This window comes from Ciconia boyciana, chromosome 1 (genome assembly GCF_034638445.1).
Source record: "Ciconia boyciana chromosome 1, ASM3463844v1, whole genome shotgun sequence".
Taxonomy (NCBI): Eukaryota; Metazoa; Chordata; class Aves; order Ciconiiformes; family Ciconiidae; genus Ciconia; species Ciconia boyciana.
Window position 1 is genome coordinate 33,194,150 of NC_132934.1, and position 20,073 is coordinate 33,214,222.

Consider the following 20,073-nt stretch of genomic DNA (forward strand, 5'->3'; position numbering starts at 1 on the left):
GTTTTCAGAACTGAGCCCCTGGTTGGCTATGCAGGGAAAGATGTATTTAGTAATTACTTTGGCAATGTTTATCTGTTTTGAAAAAATGCGCTAATATATATCTCTGGGAAGTAATACTGTAAATAAAAAACATGTTAAATTGAGGCTTGGGGAGAGAGGAGGAGTCCTTGCTGATTGGGGTATTACAGACATGAAGGAAAGGTAATTCTTATCACTCTACTAACAGTATTTGAAAGATGCTCATTCTCATAGTTCACAACAGGAGTTTCTTTTTCCTTTTAAAAATACTTATGGAGCGCAAAGATAAGGTGGCTCTTTTCCAGCTGACTGTTTCAGCATGTTTTAGGGCCAATTAGCAGACAGTGCAGGGCGGATGCACGCAGGGCCACGGGCCGAAGCTTTGGAAACAGATTTCTTGTTTGCGCTGGGGAATGTGGTGACTACTCAGGTCAGTTTTTATGGTTTTCTGCAAAGAGGGCATGCCTTTTTGAAGGGAAATTCCTGGTTCACTCTGCAAATGTAGTAGTCAGTAGTCATGTGAAGTGATACCTTAGGTATTAGCATTGGAAATGAGGAGGCATCGCAGTCCTTTTTGTTTTGCACCCAGAGGTCAAACTGAGAGCTTCCAGGGTGGTGACTTCAAGCTCTTCATTATTTGATGCCCTGCTGTGGTTTCTTAAGGTAAGCATTTGCTTCTGCAGCTTTTGAAAACTTGTTTGGCTACAGCACATCCAATTACAGGCTCAGTGTGTGCTTTCTGTGTAAAATGTTTTCAGTTGTTCAAATCAGCAGAAATACTTGTAGATCCTAATTCCTGGCTCTGAGTTGTGTTAGTTAAGTCTTAGAAGCAGGGTGTATTTCATTTGTCCACTTGCAGTTTAAGTTTAGAGTGGCTTGGATTCCTGTATTATGTCAGGTTTGGAAAAATATTTCCTGGAATACATCTGTTTGAAGGTGGGAGAAGAAACCTGTTCTTTTGATGTTCTCCAACATACTGGGTTCAGAGAAGGAGACAGAGGTTCAGGAGGGTGCCAGAGTTGAAGATGTCACAGCCCAGCTGTGGAGAAACCCAGAACTCAGTTCAGGCAGAGGAGTCGAGATTTCATTGTGAGGGACCTGATGAAGAAGGACTCCCTGAAGGAAATAGATTTAAGGAGATGTATGAATGAGATCCCAGAAGAAGTTTGGCATGGAAGAAATAGAATAGTTATCCCCAAATTATAGAGCTTCATAAACAGCAGTAGAGAGGTGCAAGTGGAAGAATTAAGTTGGACGTGTTAAGAAAGGGCTGTGGGAGCAGAGGCAATGATAGGAGAGAGTGACAGATGAGCTTTTAATGTCTGAGTCTCTGGTGGTGAAGGTGTGCACCTTGTATGGGAAGTGATTAAAAATACATTATCTGAGCAAAACTACTGAAAATGGAAATATTCAATCAACAGCAGGCAGGATTGACAATAGTCAAGCTGTGATGTGGCTCAATCTTTCAGGGGGATCTTTTGATTCCATATGGAAAAATAATCTGGACGATTTGGAGAAGGCACCAAAGGGGTTAGCAATAGACACACCATTGAAGAGAACTGAGAAACTGTCCTCGAGAAAAGTACATCAAGATAACAAGCTAAGAAGGAATAAGAGCAGATGGCTGGAGAGGAAACAAGTAGGTGCTTGAAGTGGCACAAGTAACTTTTCACACCATGTCCGCAGAGCAATCCTTGTAGCTGTCAGTTTTGTATAGGAAGTAATCTTCTCACCTGTGTGACAAAACGACAAAGCCTTATTTCTTCGTGTGCACGGCTGCTAGGTGCCTCCTGTGTGTGCACTGCGGGGCCAACGCTCCCACGGCCTCTCTGGTTACCTTCCTTCACACCGGGGTGTTTGGCAAGGGAAGTGCTGTCTTGTGTGCGTGAATGAACATGTTCTGCGATGTTATTAGTTGGGAACTTTTATTCAGATTAGTAAAGAAATGCAGGGAGGCAGTACGAAAGTTCATTTATTCACCTTTATGAATGGAATTGGCAGCTTCCATGACTTCCTATGGGGATTCTCATATTTACTTTGTGTGGACTCGAAGGAAGGAGTTGTAGAGATATGGATGCATTTATTATTTATTGGTTAGGTCTTGTGCTTTCCCCCAGCATTTGTCAGTAACTGCTATTTTCTGTCACCCACTGGAAGATGGAAAGGATGAGAATTTGCAAGAGCGCTGAGGGAGCACGAACTGTGACTACCTCTTCCATACTTAATGCGAGTGGATAAACACACAACATCAGTTTCCAGTGCCAGCACTTGCTTCAGCCGTGCGAGTCCTCCTTCCCTGCCTCTACTAATAGAAGAGGAAAGCCAGGAGGAAGTTGTAACGTGACATTCCCTGTGTGTTGCAGGGGATAAATATTGCCTCCCCTGGTGCTGCTTTGATGAATCTATTTTTAGTCAGGGGTTAGATCAGTAAAGCTTGCACTGGAGAGTGTGAAATAGCATTGATCAGGCTGACTTCTGAAGCAGTGTGAAAGACAAAAAAAATCAATTAAACCTGCGACCCAGACATCCTGGTTTATTTTGCTATGGGCAGGAAAGCAGATGTGGAGCTGTTGCTTGCTTTAAGACCCGAGCTGAGACTGTCCTGGGGAGCAGCCCCCGTGAGCCCAGCCTGCTTTGGAGGCTTTGGCAGGCTCTCCTGTCTACCCACCACTGGGCACAGTCCAAGGAGGTCTTCTCCGTGGCCTCCTGCCCGGCGAGAGGGATTATGTTAGAGTTCAGCTCTTGCGAGGATGCACAGGAGGGAGAACGCTGGGGAAATTTTGAAGCCAAAGGTGAAGGGAAATAAGGTAGAGAAGAGCTGGGAAGGAGCAGGGCGTGATGGACAAAAGCAGCGTACAGCAGCAGAGGCCTGTTTGGAGTCATGAATGGATGAATGGGGAAACAAATGCACAGTTGTGGTAGGGCACAGAATTTAAGCTTAGCAGAGGAAACAAGAAAATACAGAGCAAGATATGCAAAAGTAGAATCTCACCATACAGTAAAGGAAGGAGAGGAGAAAATTAGATAAAACTGCATAGGTTTGTGTTGTCAGCTGGACGCTAGTGTCAATTTTGTTATGTGTGTTCTCTGCAGTTTATTGTAAGAGCTACCTTCAAAGATTTTTTTGTTTAAAATTGGGTTTAATGTCATACTATTTTTTGTTTCTTTGCAAAGTATACAAAGATCTCAAAATGTTTTTGTTATCCCAAACAATTGCTAAAATTCATTAGGTGCCATCCTCTGGTGTGTTACTGCTCTGCCGTCACCTGCTTGGTGCTGGGTAGCTCCCTCACCATGGAGCTTCTTGGTGCTTTCTACACTGGTACTGAATTTTGAAAATTATTTGTCATATTTCAGTATTATGCATTGCTACATTTCTGCGTTATTCACACATTTGTAACATGGTGATAACATTACCTGACTTTGTGAGGTACTTTGATATCTCTGTATGAACAATTCTGTATGAAACTTGACTTCTGTTGTTATGTAAATAGTTTACTGGCATGTAGGGGTTTTTGTACAAGTTAAATTTAATGATTTTAAAATCATCTGTTTTACTTGCTCAGAATTGTTTGCTCTTCTGCTTGTGCCTGAAGGAATAAAAAGTCTTTTCAAACAGAAAATAAACCTTTATATAAATTGATCGCCTCTTCACCAATAGTACAGAGAGGGTTTAGACAAACTAGCTGAGGATGACAGTTTTTCAAGATCTTTGCTTCTCATCCTTACTTTATTACTTAACTTGCCATTAGGATAGCATATGTTCGGAAAAGCACCTAAATGATTAATTTTATCAGTTGAATTGTGACCTTTTGTCAAATGTGTATATGATGAACTACAGTAGGAAGTAGAAAGATGGCACAAGCGCCTTCCACATTCCTTCCTAGACGTACAGAAACCTGATCATTTCACATGGTGATTTTGATGTGGTCATAGCTGTGTCTGCACCCTGTCGCCTGGTGATCAATATGCATATGTCTCATAACTTAAAAGAAAGATGACACCCTGTAATCAGAGAAATTAACAGCTAAATGAGAGTTTGTGATCAGCTGGTGCCCCCTTTGAGGTCAACAAGAACACAGCTATGTTTATGAGTTTTGCTAAGAAAGCCAGGAGAAACTAATTTGAATTTCTGACAGGTTTCCAGGAGAAGTAATCAGTGAAGTTGTCATGATTACTGTATAAGACTTGTGTGATTTTTTGCAGCAAGGATGAGCCTATCCTTATTTAAGTTCTGAATACCTTGTCTCAGGAATGTACCCACATCTTCAACTCTCTCTAGTGTTTTGGTCTTTGTGCAGGAGAGGTCTTGGGTGCATGCTTATGGCTTGTTGACGAAAATAGTTAAGGATGCTTTACTAAATTCTCACTGGGGCTTGCTCTGTTTCTTTTAATGTATCACTGATTTTCTGCCTGAGCAGTTCCAAACACCATTTTGGATGAGAAGTATGCCAAAATCATGTGTTTTTTCCCCACAATTTTTATTCCAACCAAAAGTGGGAATGTTTCTTAAAAAAACTGTTCTTACATGATAACCCAGTTCTGAGGGATGCATAGCATCCAAACTTTTGGGTAGCTAAAATACCTGAATTTTTAGTTCATATTTGTAGCTTGAGACAGGACTCTCTCTTGTTTTCCCTGAGCTGACAATGTTGTTGCTCACTGTATGATAAAGTACATTTCCTAATTTATTTGACCATCACTATTTGGATCCCTGAAGCATTACAGTAAATCCCTAACGTGTCTGCTGAAGGGGAAGAGGACAACCTTACAGCTTCTGGCTAGTCACTCTAGTGACATGGTGAGGTCACTCTTGAAGGCCGTAACTTTTGAAGAAAACCACAGTGGGACAGAGAAATATGTCTTGTTACATGCAGGTAGTGTTTAACCATAGAAAATTTGTTGTCTTTTGCTAGAAGTCAATGACTCTCTCAGAAAACTTGTGATTCAGGAGCTGGGGGAGGAAAGGCATTGTTTGCCATAGCAACCTTAACATCCCCTTACAGTATGTCTGTCAGTTGTGCGAGGGCTAATTTATCATGTAAAGTGTATGCTACGTATGTCACATTTTACTGTCTGTTCACTTGTTTTGATAATCAAGATCTTGACAGATTTGTCCCGCATGGTAGGATTTATAGTAAGGATTTTCTTATCACTGAATTAAGTTGATACATATAATCCTAGTGTCCTGCACAAGAACTGAATAGAAATGAAAGAGATTCAGACTAAATTTGAAGGTCTTGCAGAAAAAACACCACCACCCCCAATCCGTTATTTGCCTTGATTTTTTTCTTCCCCCCCCCCCCATGTGATTTGTTTCATATCTCTACAGGAGCAATCACAGAGAAGAGAATAAGCATTGACTTTGAGAAGGTTAAATATTTCCCCTTCTGTTAAAAGATTGTTCTGTTTTATAAGGTGAGAAGTGTAATTCTGTACAAATGAAACAAGTGAGTTTTGGAAATGTGCTGCTTTTCCCTCCAGTGTACACGCTTGCATACATACCGCCTGTAGTTTGAAGCCTGATAAGTAAATTCATTTTTCACAGATGTCACTTCCTCCCCTGTGGTAAATGAGAGCATCTTTCTCTCCTCTCTGAAGACAACGAGTTGAAAACATGGGGGCTGACTTCTTATGGACAAGTAGAAACATGGACAGATTTAGCCACAGGAGATGCCTACCTGGCCCGAAGCCTGTTGTTTTCCTTTTGAGGTTAAATGATTCGGTAGTACTGAAATTGTCTCCGGAGCATATGGGATTAGGTTTATCCATTTTGGTATTACAGCAGAGTGCTTTGGTCTGAGTGAGCAAGTAGATGGGTAGGTGCAGGTGCGCAGGGAAGGTGTGTGTCTGTGTGTGAGCGTCTTTAAACTCTTACAAATATAAATACATGATCTGGCTTGCCGGCAAAGGTTGTGCAAGTGACCTTCAACTTTTTGAGATAAAGAGCTCAAAAAAAAATCTCCTAAAATATCTATCCTGCAAGGATATAATTCTGTTTTGTTATTATTTTTAAGAAATAGCATCATTTGCTTTTGGTAAGGGTACCAAGGGCACTCACTGCACTATTGGACAAAGCAGGGTGGACATTGCCTAGTAAGTAAATACATTCAGATAGATGTAAGAAGACTTCCCTTTTCCCAGCCCTAGGACTGGAGAGAACATCAGTGGAGAATTACAAAGCAGAGATTCTTTGAGCAGGAGGTTTCTGTTTCATTTCTCATCGTATTTCTCTGTTCTAGACTCTGCTTTATCTTTATTTATGACTTATATTGACAACCAAAATACACAAGGGAGTTTGGGCGTGTATTTCAAGAGGAGCATATTTTGAAATCCAAAATGCAAAACTTCAGGGAGATAGTGTTTTCACTGTGTGAAAGTTTAATTGGGCAGGATTTTCATCACAGATGAATTGCACTGGTATTGCTACTATTTCATCTGTCAGTACTTAGCAGTGAAGAAGGGTGCTAAGGGGTTCATCTTCAGAACACACTGGGGTTTTTAACTGCTTCACTTTTGGTAAAGTGAATGAGACCCATGCCGCTACAAATTCCTGCTTCCCACCTGAGGGTTTCTTTTAAGTGATTTTGGTGTTTGTAGGGTTTCTGGCGGTTTCTGTGCCAAATACTAGTTAAGCACTTCACTTTAATTGGCACCATTCTTTGACTGGAACGTGCTTGAATGCTTTTCCTCTACTGTATATTGTCCTTTGTCTGTTTTAGGAAACTATATTCAAAAAGTGTTTTTAATGCCCCTGTCCAGAGGGCTCAGACAAACCAGAAGTCCTGGCATGCTGCAGCAACGCTGCAGTGGAGCCTGGAGGACGCAGCAGCCGCGCAGAGGCTGTGCAGCAGAGGTGTCCCCGTGGTCGGGCAGCAAGGGCCGGGCAGGCACCCACCCCCAGAAACCGCTGGCGTGTGACAAATCTCCCCTCTGAAGCTGACAAGCTCTGGGGTTTGACTTTTTGTTCCTAGAGGAAAGAGCAGATTTCAGACTAAGGATCTGAAATTTCGTTCAGAGATAAGGCAGGATTTGCTATGCTAATTTCTTTTCCACAGGACATCAAAATAGAAGAAAAAGAGGCATCGTTAATCGGATTTCATTTGTCTCCATCCGTGTGGCTCTGCAGGAGTGTTTTCGCTCTTTCTATCATTTTTCTTCCTAACTCCTTATACCTGAGTTCAGACTTGGTGTTGCTGTTTTACGATGGCCTGGGTGAGCATTGCAGGGAGCTGGGGTTTGGGGGGCCATGTTGGCAAGGCGGAGGTCAGGTGCTCCAGGGGGGCTCGGGGCACCCCGACACTGGTGGAGCAGCTGGCACAGGGTCCCAGCCGAGACCGGTCTCTGCCCAGGCAGCCAGACAGGTCAGCGTCCAGCAGACCCACACACCTCCCAGACAGCTGGCACGGTAACCAAACACCAGCAATTTTCAGAGAAAGACACATCTAATAACGTTAATTTTCTTCTAGAGCAGACGGTAAGGTAACTAAAGCCAGGTTGATTGGGCTTCGTTGGGATTTTTACCTAATGATCTTCTAGAAAGCAGGTGCACTGGCAGTGATTTTAAGCTTTAGAAAGCCCAAACAGTGTACAAAGTAAACCTTTGACGCTGTGGGGATTTTATAGGAGGGGGAGCCGCATTAGTTTTAGATCATTACAAAGCATTTGCTGACTACAACAGAATTAATGGTGCTTTTATGGTAGTCAGTTAATGACTGTCAACAAACAGAGTTGATTTCAGTTCAAATTGTAATTTTAAATCAAACTAGCCAGCTGTCAAACACTGGAGTGGTGTGGATGGTTCCTCCTGCAGCATTGCATGGTGCTGTTCCTGCATCCATCATTCTATTAGGTGTGTGTTGGGAGCCAGATTTGAGATTCAATCAAATATACCACCTAATATTAATTTTAGGGTGATGAAGCAATGAGTAGTTACACAAAAACAACAGACTCCCCTCTGCCTCACTACCCTTTTAAAGACTTACATCACTTCTATATTGAAAAATTATTTTTTACTATAGTAACATGGACTTCTGACAGTTATATTACAACATCTTTATGCTTTGGCAAAGGAGGAAAGCAGCTGCTTTTATGGCCCGATTCGGTACAAGTCTCCTTTTGAGCTTCAATGCCATGAAAATCCATTCAAGGCCATGAAAACTTCCCTAATCCCGGCATGTTTTTCTAGGGCACAATAGGCCATTTATATGGGGCAAGACAGAATAATCTTTTATATTGCATATATGCCTGAACAGTTCTTCCAGATTGTCAATTGTATGAGCTTTGAAAGTGAAGACTGAAGTGTCTGTATTGTAAATATGTCTCTATAATGGTAGGGCATTATTCATGACAGGCTACTCTTCTCAGCGTCTTTACCTCACTTTTGAAATACTTGGATGTGCCAAAACTACTCTTGTAGATGTATTCAACTAATGGTACTTACACTGGAAGGCAACTAAAAAGGAAATAGTGCAATCTACCTCTAGCTAGTATATTTTAGCCACTCTGGGATGAAGACATGTTCAGCCATCACCCTGGCCTAAGTGTATCTCTTGTTTAGTTTTTCTGATTCCTCAAATGGCTATGATTGTCATTTTCAGCAAGGGACTTTCTCAAGTCATGAGCAATTTTTTCTTTTGTACTTTTATACTGATTAGCACACTATGAGTACCACTTAAAACTTTTAATTAAGAAACCACACAAGACATTTTAATTACCTCTGAGTGCTGGAGACTGCGAGGGTGGCCTCAGCAGAAGAACTTGGATGGGTGTAACAGCCTTCCACAATACATTCTTTGAAAAGCTCTGAGAAGTCTTAAATGGTTCATTGAATTAATGCTCTTGCAAGACTTATTTTATAGGAATGTAAAAAGGAAGAGCTTTCCTAGTGATGCAGGTATCAGAGGAAAGAACAGAGCCAAGGAGTCCTCACTGCTGCTCTCATCCTTTGAACCAGCCCCTGCTGCCTCAGCATTTGAATTAGAGTTTTGTACCATGAGCTCAGATTCTCATTGAGGCATTTCATTGATATTTGCCTTTGTTTGGTCTGGGCCTGAACTTGATGTGTAATATCTCAGTTCTAGATGGTCTTTCTTTCCCACACAGATGTAAAAAAAAAAAAGCTCAGATTTAATCTTCAGGTGTGGTGAAAAATTCTGATTTTATTTTATTTTTTTTAACAGATGTAGCTTGAAAAGCTTTGAAACCAGTAAGAACAATAATAAAATGTACTTTTATAAACATGTTTGAAGTCCAAAGTCATTATGCGGTCATCAATAAAGCCTTGTAATGCAGTTGGACTATATGGTGTATTGCCAGCTAACGTTAGCTAAGGAACTTTCAGTTTAGTACATATTCTAGCTTTTTGTGCAAGAACTGGTAAATTTGGAGCTTTAGAATTGAATTAGTAAGGGATCATATTGCCAATATTAGATTTCTGAAGAGGCCAACAATAAACACACAGGCAAGCTATCAGCAAGTGGATGCATGGAGAAATCTCGCTGCTGTACTCTCTCTCGTAGCTCCCAGGAGTCAGTGAATTACAGGCTTCCTGAGCGGGCAGATGACTACTGACAGTTATCTGTCGTAAAGTTGTCTAATACCTTTTTGAACCCTTTTCTACTTTTTGCTTCCAGTGAGTTTTGGTAATGAGTTCCACAGTCAAATTACTTGGAAAAAAAAATCCAGACTTCCTTTTGTTGCTTTAAAAGTATTGTCTGATTATTTCATTGTGTAATATGAGAAGGAATGGCTTCCGTACGAGGGAAAAAAATATAGATTAAGATGAAAGATGCAGGGAAAGTGAACTATTACACATCTGTGTTTCTCATCTCTTCTCCATAGCTCTTCTATTTCCATTAAATGATTTAGAGATGGAAAGAGCAGGACTACTGGCTGTATTCAAATGTGGGTATTGCTGGGGTTTGTGCAGTTTCATGATGGTAGTTTCTGCTCCATCGTCAGTCTTTTCCTAAAATTCCTCACATTCTGCTTGACTTCTTACTGTGGTTAAGCATTGAACCTGTAGTTCAAGGAAACTATCCACAACTCCAGATCTATTTTCTGAGTAGAAATAACTACTTTAGAGACCACAACTGTGGATATTTTAGCAGTGTTCCCTAAGTGCATTATTTAATGCACAATAATTTTTAATGCACAATAAAACCAATAATTTTTATTGTTTATTGATATGGGACTTCATATCCCAGTTTATCTATAATCACAGTTTTTTTCCACAGCTCTGTTCAGCCATTTTAGGTTTGGCTATCCTGAATAAAATTTTGTCATTTCCGTTAAATCCTTTCAAGCTTATTTATGAGTAATTCTACTCTGTACACTCCATAGTGTTGAAACTCTCTAGTGCAGTAAAGAGCTATCAGTCTGGTTTCACATGTTCACATGGTTAACAAAAAGTAAAGGTGTGCCAGATAGTTTCCTTATAATTAACTGATGAGGTAGAGAAAGTAAAGAGAAAGTCCAGTTTCTTTTAGAATTTGTTAACAAAGTCCTTAGTTTAGAGAAGACTCTTAGGGCCAGCATTGAATTTTCTCCGTCTAACTGACACCATCCACTTGATGTCCTTATGTATTCCTAAAGCCTTAAAGTTCAGTATAGGCATCGTTTGGTGTTCTGCAACACTTCTGTAATTGATTATGGCAGCAGTTTAAGAAATTATAAGGAAGCCACTCAGAGTATAAACCTCAGAAAAGAATATCCTGGATGAAACTTTGAGAAAGAAAAGAGAAAAAAAGGTATCTGAGCAGTCTGATGTTTGGCCACTAGACCTGGTAAAGGAATGGTACTTTTCCCAAAGAAAGCTAGCCAGCTCATTCACATGGGAGTGGTAGATAAACAAGGGTTCATTTGATTTTTTTTTTCCCTGTGTAGAACAAAAGGGACAAGTAGCTCTTGTGTTGTAAGCAACCGTGGCAGAGAAGGTTCGTCAAGTGCTTGCTTTCCATTTCTCTCTAGTCATGTATTTACATTTTGGACCAGGAATCCCATAGATCTGTGTCAATTTAACCATTGATGGAAAAAAAGAAATCAATAGATTGGACTTGTGTTATATGATGTTGTATGTGCTCTGTACCTTCCAGGAGGCATTTGAGCCTAATGGAAGATTCCACTTATGGAGCCCATTTGATTTACAGTCAGGTAGACCTGGATAGTCTTCAGGTAAATTACAATCCTCCTGGGAAATACAGAACATGGGAATTCCATGTCCTGCCTTTTCTCCTACCACTCTTATTCTTGCTGTGACTTTGAGCAGTGCGTGAAGTCTCGGTGGCTGCGCTAAAGGATATGAGTTTAAACAAGTGTCTTTCCTATGGACATAAATTAATGTTCCTGTGAATATTGCATTTCATTGTAGACACACATTCTTAGATTTTTTAATCATGCATTTTGTAAGTGTGTTCTGATATCTGTGGAAAACGTATAGTGCATTTTTACCTTGAGTTAGATTTTCATGTATCTTTTGTAAGGAGTGTGGTTAAATTTTACAGTTTTTTGTATTTGCAAAAATCCATTTTATTTGAGCCTAAGCCCATTTCAGTGACTCTGTACTTCCATGGTTTGCACCTTCGTTTAGCCTACTGGGTAATATACATTATGTTATTTTAGAGTTCAAGATAGTTAGCTTGTATGCAAATTCTGAGTCTTTGGGTTACATTTACTGAAGGTTTTTAAGTTTTTATCTGCAATCATAGGGCTGGAAAATTCCTTGTTTTTCTAATATGCAAACTGACTGATGCATACAATCACCTGATTCCAGTAGCTGAGGCTTTATGAAAAACAGTAATTATCATGATGAACTAAAAGATGTGGCCAGACTGAGGTCAAGCCTTATGAGTTCAAGCCTTTGTTTAGGACAGTGGGGATAGGCAAAGGGTTTCTCCAACTCCCTTTTTTTTTTTAATGATATTTTTGTTTTGCAGGTATGCAGCCCTAAGACTATAAATTGCATTGCCATCTATTCTGTGACCTAAATTTCTGGGAATTCTTCAAAATTTATAGAGTAATTGCAGTGGGGTTGGTAAATTCAGGAGAAGAGTGTGAATTCAAGGGTATGCAAGGGAAACTTGGAATTCCACATTTGCCTTACTGGGTTTCACCACTGAGTTTGGTCCAACAACTTCACTATCCTCACTTAAAATGAGTGTTATATTTTATTATATGTATTTTAGCTGTGTGATAAAGAAGATATAAAGGAGTGAGTGGCCTCTAATTTGCAGTGTTATTACCTTGAATTTTTTGCAATGATAAACTTTCAAGCATGGGTGCTTATAATTAGACATTTCTATACCTCAATGAGGAAACTATATACCAAATGTGTAAGTCATCTCCTAGATGCTTAAAATGAATTAGGGGACCTAAACAAGGGCACCTTGTTTGAAAATGTTAACAGAAATTTTGCTGTAACTCTCTTGAAATTAAACTTCATCCCTTTGCATTATTGCATTCCTGGTTTGACTATAAATTATGATTTTAGTCTTTATGGTAACATTAAATTGTAGGTGATGAACATGGAGAACTCCACAATCAAGAAAAGCATTGAATTATTCAAATATCTTTGAATTACATGTAGAATAAGAATTACTTGATTATGTTTTAGTACCTTTTTGGTCCCTTTAGCTACAAATTTGATGTTGGAGGGGGATTAAGAGGAGGGAGAGAAGGAAGGAAAGAAAGAGATTGCTTTCTCCCCAACATCAAATTCAACTTGACCAAAGCACATCATATATTTCATTTTAGTCATTAGTTCAATGAAGTTTTGCCTTGAATGTCATTCTGTCCTGCACAAAGTTTGGTATTTTGACCACATATAAAATCAAAGCAGCATATTTAGATGGAGCTCAAGAACCTGCAAGTACACTTTTCCTTCTCAAATAAATCTATTTAGCCCTGGAGACTGTGCCCATTAGTGGCCGCAGAAGCAGAAGACAGAACACTTTTACTCTCTGTATGGGCAGAGGGCAGGCACTTGATAAATGAATGGAGAAGCCTACGTCGGCTTCAGAGAAGGAAACAAAAGAACCAGAGGAAGAGCGATGAAAAAAGAGACTGTCAGGGGAAACTACTGAAAGATTAACTATAGTTTTCAATTGCTTATTTTATCTGTTGGGGTTGGGGGTTTTTTTTGTTGTTTGTTTGTTTCTTGCACCGATAGAACTGGATTCCTGTTGTAATATATCTTTTTTTTCCCCTTTCCCCCTAAAGAACTAATTTTAAGGGACTATCAAAAATACACCAGAGTAAATCATGGCTCCTTTTATGAATGTAGTTTAGCTTTCAGACTGTGTATATGTCAGAGGAAGGAGTTGTGTCAGTGGAAGGAGAGAACTCTTTCATCGAAAGATGGCATGGTTGTCCTTGCACAACTGTTGTCTAGTTCATTGATCTGACTTTCTTAAGTTTGAAATTTACACATCTGAGAATCCTTCTGCACCTCACAATGTAGAACCCTTCAAAGATTGAGCTGATGTTTGCTTCATGGGTTTAACCCTCTCAGCATGAACAGCATTTCATGGGAATGTGGAGGAGGAGAACAGAGGCTGATTCTTCCTAACGATGATGAACCCACCTGCGCAGTTCGGCTTTGAAACCCTCGGACTTTGGGAAAGTTCAGAACCAAACCTGCCTGCTCGGGTTCTTCCACCAAATAAAAATAAATCTTAATGTTATGTTTCAGAACAGTGCTGGAAGCTGATACGAGAAGAGCTTGCTCTGTTAATGGTCATTATTTGATTCCTCCTGACTCTGCTCATTTATTAAAGGAGATTAAATTTAATTAATATTTAGTCTCAAAATATCTGTAATTTACATAGAGGTTCTAGCAAACTTTACTAATATGCAGAGTTCACAGTAATGGTCCAGTTTTTCCTCTAGGTTTCTCTGCTTGGCTTTCATCCCGGCTGTTAGGTAAAATTAAGGCCCAGAAAATCGGATTATTACTTCCCAAGGGGCAGGACTGATAAGCAGCACATGATTGTTGATCTGCTTGCTACCGGTGTTGGTGGTGTTTGAGGTGCAGCTAGATGCAAAGCCAATTTGTTAACAATTAGTGCTCATTAGAATCATTTCCTGTTATCGATTTTAAATGTTTGACAAAGCACTTTTAGGAAACTGCACCCAAAAAAAAAATAGTAGCTGTACATCAGTGCTTAGTAATTACAACTCTTTAGGGTCCAGTGTCAATCTTAACTAACTGGTTTCATTGGTTTCCAAGTAATTATTTCTGCTTTGGATCCCACCTGCTATCCCCTCCAGATTAAAGATGCTTTGAAACAAGGACATAGGTCTTGATTAGCAGAGTTGCTGAGAAAGGAGTGATAAAACAAAAGCAACTTTTTTATTTTCTGTCTTGGTTTGTCATGGCTTGAGCTTTTTATCTTGCGTAACTACCAATGGATTACATGATACACAATATAGGAATTAATGTCAGGCTGGAATTAAGTGCGATTTCCATTGGCCTTAACGTTTAACATGTGGGTTTAATTTTAAAAGCATCCTTGCCTTTATACACACATTGAGAATTGTGGAGCCATTAAAATCTAATTTACAAATGGTAAAATTAGATATAATGGCACGTATAATAAAAGCTTTGATATCTAGGAGTCCAAGAGGGTATATCTGTTGAGTTTCTTGGAAATTGGGGCTATAATTACTATTAATCTGTTTTACATGCCAGAAGAGACTTGAATGTGAGATTATTTAATAAACAGTACAATGTGTGTATATATGTAAAAAGCACCAGATCAGGCACACCTGCATTTCCACATATACTGGATATCTATGACAAGTTGTTATAGACTCATGCCTTTTTATGAGTACACTGGAATTTTTGGCTAAATTTGGCAGTGTCAAAGGTGAAGCTAGCAGTATAGCCATCTGGGTTAATTTTCTCTCCTTCCTTCTTTGCTTTAAATTTTTAGCAACATCAGCTCAGGTTTCACAAGCGCTCTCTTAAAATGCTTACAAATATTTTAAATATATTCCGTGATCCCTGTTGCACAAGGTGGAGACCTAACATAAGACTTGACTTGTGCCTTTCCACCCCTATTCATGAATTAGTCTCACAATTACTGTAAAAATTAAGGCGAGTGTGGGTGAAATATGTGAAGCTTAGTCCCTCTAACCTTAATAAACAGAGATGGTATTGACACAAGTGAATTTTGTTTAACCACAGTACATTTGCTTCTTAATTAGTGAATATTCATCTGTCATCAGCAGCAGCTATGACACCCCTCCCCGCTAACACGTTCTGTCATAAATAATCAATGAGAGACTATTAATATTCATGAGTGAGAATCTGTGTAGTCATGTGCACTGATGCAGAGACAGGGGGAGTGTTGCCATGAACTGAGTCGAAACTCTGTGTGTGTATACGTGAGTGTAAGATAGTTAGGGAAAGGGAAGAAGAGCGTGCTGCTACACACTGCCCTGCCTTGTGCTTCCAGCTAACAGTGGTGTGCCTGTGTTTCGGGGCTGGAGTGACTGATGAAAAACAGTAGTCAAGTCTGGAGGGTGATTCCCTGTCAGTGCATTTGCCTTTCAGTGCTGGGGAAATTAGAGGCTTTGCTCTTGTGTTGCTTATTAGGATGGGCTGCAATCTGTGCACTTTTCAGAAGAGAGAGGAGCACTACAAACTGCTCTATGAAGTTTCACAGGTGAGTGCAGAGGATATTACCAGCATCTCCAGAGTAAAAATGTGTGTTCTTTACAGAGAGTAAGTAGAGATGCTTTTGTTTTGCTTTGCCTTTTTTTTTCTTTGCAAAATTGCTAGCTAAGTTGGGGGGGGGGGGGTGGTAATTATTAGTATTTTGGGTGCCTGTTGTTTTCTGCTCGTTTGCCACTCCCCCTTCAGATGACTTCCTGTGGGATTCTTTTAACATTTTTGTGCATCTTCTGCCAAGATGTCAGTCATATAGCAGCAGTCTCACTGAACTGTATCGGTGGTGTTTTAAGGGAGCCCTTGGCTTTGGTAATAAGACTGATTTCAGATAAGTTGCACTGCTGCATCTGAAAGCGTTAGGTCTGTGATCTCAGGCATTTCTGAGTTAAGGAACAAAGTTTTTATGGCATGTCTGTGCTGGCCAAGAAGTATGTTAAATTTTCAGATTAATTAATTAAAATCAAAATGATTCTGAAACATGCTTGTCACCTTTAAACAGGTACTGAGTACAACAGGGTTTCCACGGGTGAGGTGTGCTGCTTGTTCATTCATTTTGTGTGTGTTATTTCTGGTTACTACTAGACAAAGATCTTAATCCCATCTAGATATTTTGGTGTGTCTTTCAGCATCGTAGCACTGTGAGTAGCAGTGTAGCAGCGTGCTGCTAACGTGTTTCCAGCTCCTTCAGAATAAGATGAGAAAAGACGAAACAAGCACTTACCATAATAGCCCATAATTTTTGCTCGGATCCTATTGAATCAGTATTTGATTTGCAGCTTTTTGTTTGTTTTTTCCTCTTGGCACAGCAGACCCTCACATACTAAAGTTTAGTGCCTCTCAGCATCTGTTCTCTCCCTCTCTATAATTCGTCCTGGCTTTGACACATTGCCGTTGACGGAGGCTGAACGCTTGCAGTTTTGGACTGTGCTGCTGCTGACAGGCAGTGCAGAAGAGAAAAAGCAGCTTACAGTGTTGGTGGTCTATTGGCAGAGCAGCAGCTGAGTGCCCATTGCCGACTGGTTCCCTCCGAGTTCCTCCTGACGTGATTCATTTCACAGTGGGCAAATTACAAAGTGGATTCTCTATACATGAAGCAGCCTCCTCAGTTGCAGTGTTAATGCACATTTTCATGGTAATGTGATCAGAACCTCATTAGCCAGTTTCCAAAATGATCCTCTGCATTAATTAAATATAAAAATGACTCTTTTTATCACCATAGAGAGGAAGAAGAAGATTAACATTGTTAATTACTACTGAGGGCAATACCTCTGCATCATTTTTCACCACAGAACCAGCAGGCGTATTCAATCCTAAAAGAGTGTCCATTTGCAGGTAACATGCCCGTTGCTTTGCCTGGTGGAGACAGTTTCTAGGTAGAACACTTCCCTTTAGTTCAGTAGTTAGTCGTAATCCCATCATCATGTTTTCTTACAGCAATAGCACAGGGAAAAGCATAGCAGCGCATCTCCCTCTCCTCCCTTTCCCCCTCCCCAGCTCTGGATTGCCAAACTGATCTGAAAGTGTAAAATGGAGAGAGTGGAGTAGGTCGGTGTTTGCTTTTCTGTGCCAGGGAATAAAAAATGCAGGCTGTGCTATGAAGGGGATTAGACATTTCTTAAAGGGCTGCATGTGTGTAGGGAAAAAAGAGGCTGTGCCTGGTTTAGAGAGAATGCATTTTCAAAATATTCCTTGCAGTAATGTTGCATAGTAATAAATGCTATTGAAATGATCAGCAAACCCAAAGGTGGGGTTTCTAAGAGATTCTAGAGAAATTCTTCCCTTTATCTGTTATCTTCTCTGCTGTTGAGTTGGAGTGTCTGTGGATGTGAACAACCAAGGTCCAAAATGAACTAATGCTTTCACTTTTTACTCTGGTGCTTGCCAGATAGAGTGTAATCCCTGGGAGGATCTGAGTGAGTTTCCTTGGGGACTTGAAATGCAGTGAGCCTGGTGCTGCATCTTGTGCTGTTAGGGAAATGTCACTGATAAGGTGCAGAAGGAGAGCAGAGAAATGACTTCGTGTGCTCGCTGCCAGATCCTCTGTTCATCTGTAAACTCATCCCTATCTTTGTTTCAGTGTATGCAGGTCAGAGCCCAAAGGATACTGAGCATATTTTTAGCCAGGTGCTACAGTAGAGATCAGGTAGTATCTCGCACCATAACTGCTTCTGTGTACAATACTGATTTGCTGCTATGGGGGGGAAGCAGTCGTAGAATATGTTAAATTAAATTAAGTCAAGGCAGGCATTACTACTTGATTTGAAAATCCCTTTTTAACTCTCCAGTCCTGTAATTCCTATACCACAGCCTTGGCTCTTTCATCTGCATGATTTCTGGAGAGCTTGGGACAAGTTAGCCTGTCAGGGACATGAACTGACTGAGGATGAGCTGTGGCTCACTAGCACATGTGGATCAGATAGATTAATTTATATTCATATAAGGAAGCAATCATAGCCTCATCTCTCACCTTTCCCGTGCTAGGCTACCTGATACTGTGGGTGGTCTGTGCACTCATGTACTTAAAAATACAGTAAACAAAAGAAAGCATGTTTGCAGAGGAAAACCACGCAAGTGCTCAGTGAGGCATGTTTTCTGCTACTGTTTGTAGTGAGGTCAGATTCAGCACCGGAGAGCTTTTTGTTGTAGAGCTGCTGGGAAATGAAGACATCGTTAGAATTTGTATAATTCCTCGCTCTTCCCCCCACCCCCTTCCTCCAGGCTCGTTTGCCTTTCACTGAGATAGCAGTTCAGAGACCATGGAGGCCCCCTCCAAAAACAGCATTTGCTTGCGTGACAGAGACTTTTATTTTGATAACTGTGTCTTGCACGTGCGGATTGGAATTAAAACAAAAAGTCAAATAGTCGTGTTTTAAGAATGAAAGCTTTTGAGATACACTACGCATTGGTGAAGGACCCTTGTGCTTCTGAGTGCCTCTTCACTTGTCCTCAGGACATGAGGATGGCTCAGCTTTACTTCTTGACTTCACTGTGAGAAGGCATCAGGTGTAGCACCCCCTCAAGTCCTCTTCTCCATATGCCTACCAGTGCAGAAATGGAAGATGTCTCAATATGAAATTTATGGCCCTACATGCTACTTCATGGGCACTTTATTATTATTTCCTGTGTGCTGTATAAGCAGGTTTCAGCTAATGAGTGTGCAGCCAGGAAGTCTATGTCAACTCACTTAGAGAAGGTGGGACCTGGTGTGGGCTCATGTCCATCAGGAGCAGACCTCTGCCATTCTCAGCTGATTTTCTCTTGCACTGCTGGGGTGAAAGAAGTGAGTTTAAGTCATTTGTTAGCTGCATGATGAGGACTTTTCCCATTTAGCGGAAAGGATAAGAGAAATATGGCAAGGATTGGAGGGAATTAAACTGAAGCACCCTCTGATCAATCGTCAGCAGTGATCTTCAATAGCCTTGTGTCAGACTCAAGGAAATGCAAATTTTTCACATAATTCTGTGGACATCATATGGAAATAATTTCTGTTTGCTGGAATTTTTATGCTTTGTTTTCAAAATGTGCAGTTAACCCAGAGAAAAAGAGGGGAGGGAGAGAGAGAACACAGTACTTTAGGAGGGCAACCAAAGACCAGTGTGAACTTCTTTTTTGAGTTACGTGTTAAGAAGCAGTCCTGGCTCAGGTGAGCTTAGAATTGAAAGGGAGAAAGGAGGAAAGCTAGAAGGGAAAACAGAGGCAATCTGGGATGGGTCACAAAGTCAGTGGTGGAGCTGGGAGCATTTTAAAATCCTCTGAAGACTGATTATGCAGTTTGCTTCTCATGTTGGTTTCCATAATTAGCATAAAGCTCAAATTTTCACCAGTTTAGAGTTCTGATTTTATGTTCATTTTGATATCCCTTGGGCTACTTGAAGTACTGAGTTTTAGTGGTACATCTCTTCAAATTCAAAGGTATTCACAAGACAGACATCAAGCCTGCCCACTGAAACAGCAGAGGCACTTCTGTATTTTTCAGGAGATGCTGCTTATAGCTGGCATTGGAATAAGGAAAGAAGACTGGGGGCCAAGCAGTGCTCCTTGTCCCTGGAACCTGCCTTCTCTGGTCTTGATGACGTTTGGGTTTATTCAGAGGATTAAATAGACTAGATGATGTGATCCTTATTTTCCTGCTAAACCAACCTCTAGCCACTAGTATTCATTTTTGGTACTTATGCCGTGTGAGGTATTTACATGACAACTCCTCAGTGTGGTGTTTGCCATTAGCGCTCATTCTTTTCTGGAGATACCTGCCAGCAGCTTTTGCGTCACCTTTGTTTGCTGTGCATCAGTGCCACCTCCAAATGCCCCTCATGAATTTCACCAGCAATGGGAAAGTACTACCTTGTGCTGCAGCACCACAAATACATTTTTGGGTCCATTTA

The 20,073-nt window shown here is 40.5% G+C and overlaps 1 protein-coding gene across 3 annotated transcripts in view; it reads left to right on the forward strand.

The window, feature by feature from the left end:
• The window catches only part of PDZRN4 (PDZ domain containing ring finger 4), a 252,745-nt gene that overhangs the window by 128,386 nt on the left and 104,286 nt on the right, over nt 1-20,073 (forward strand). The window contains exon 1 of one of the 3 annotated variants that reach the window (XM_072875375.1): nt 15,618-15,686. The exons of the other annotated variants lie outside the window; for them this stretch is intronic. Within the exon in view, the coding sequence (XP_072731476.1) occupies nt 15,618-15,686 (69 nt within the window). Of the gene's footprint in view, nt 1-15,617; nt 15,687-20,073 lie in introns of those variants that run through there. 3 annotated transcript variants of the gene reach the window in all.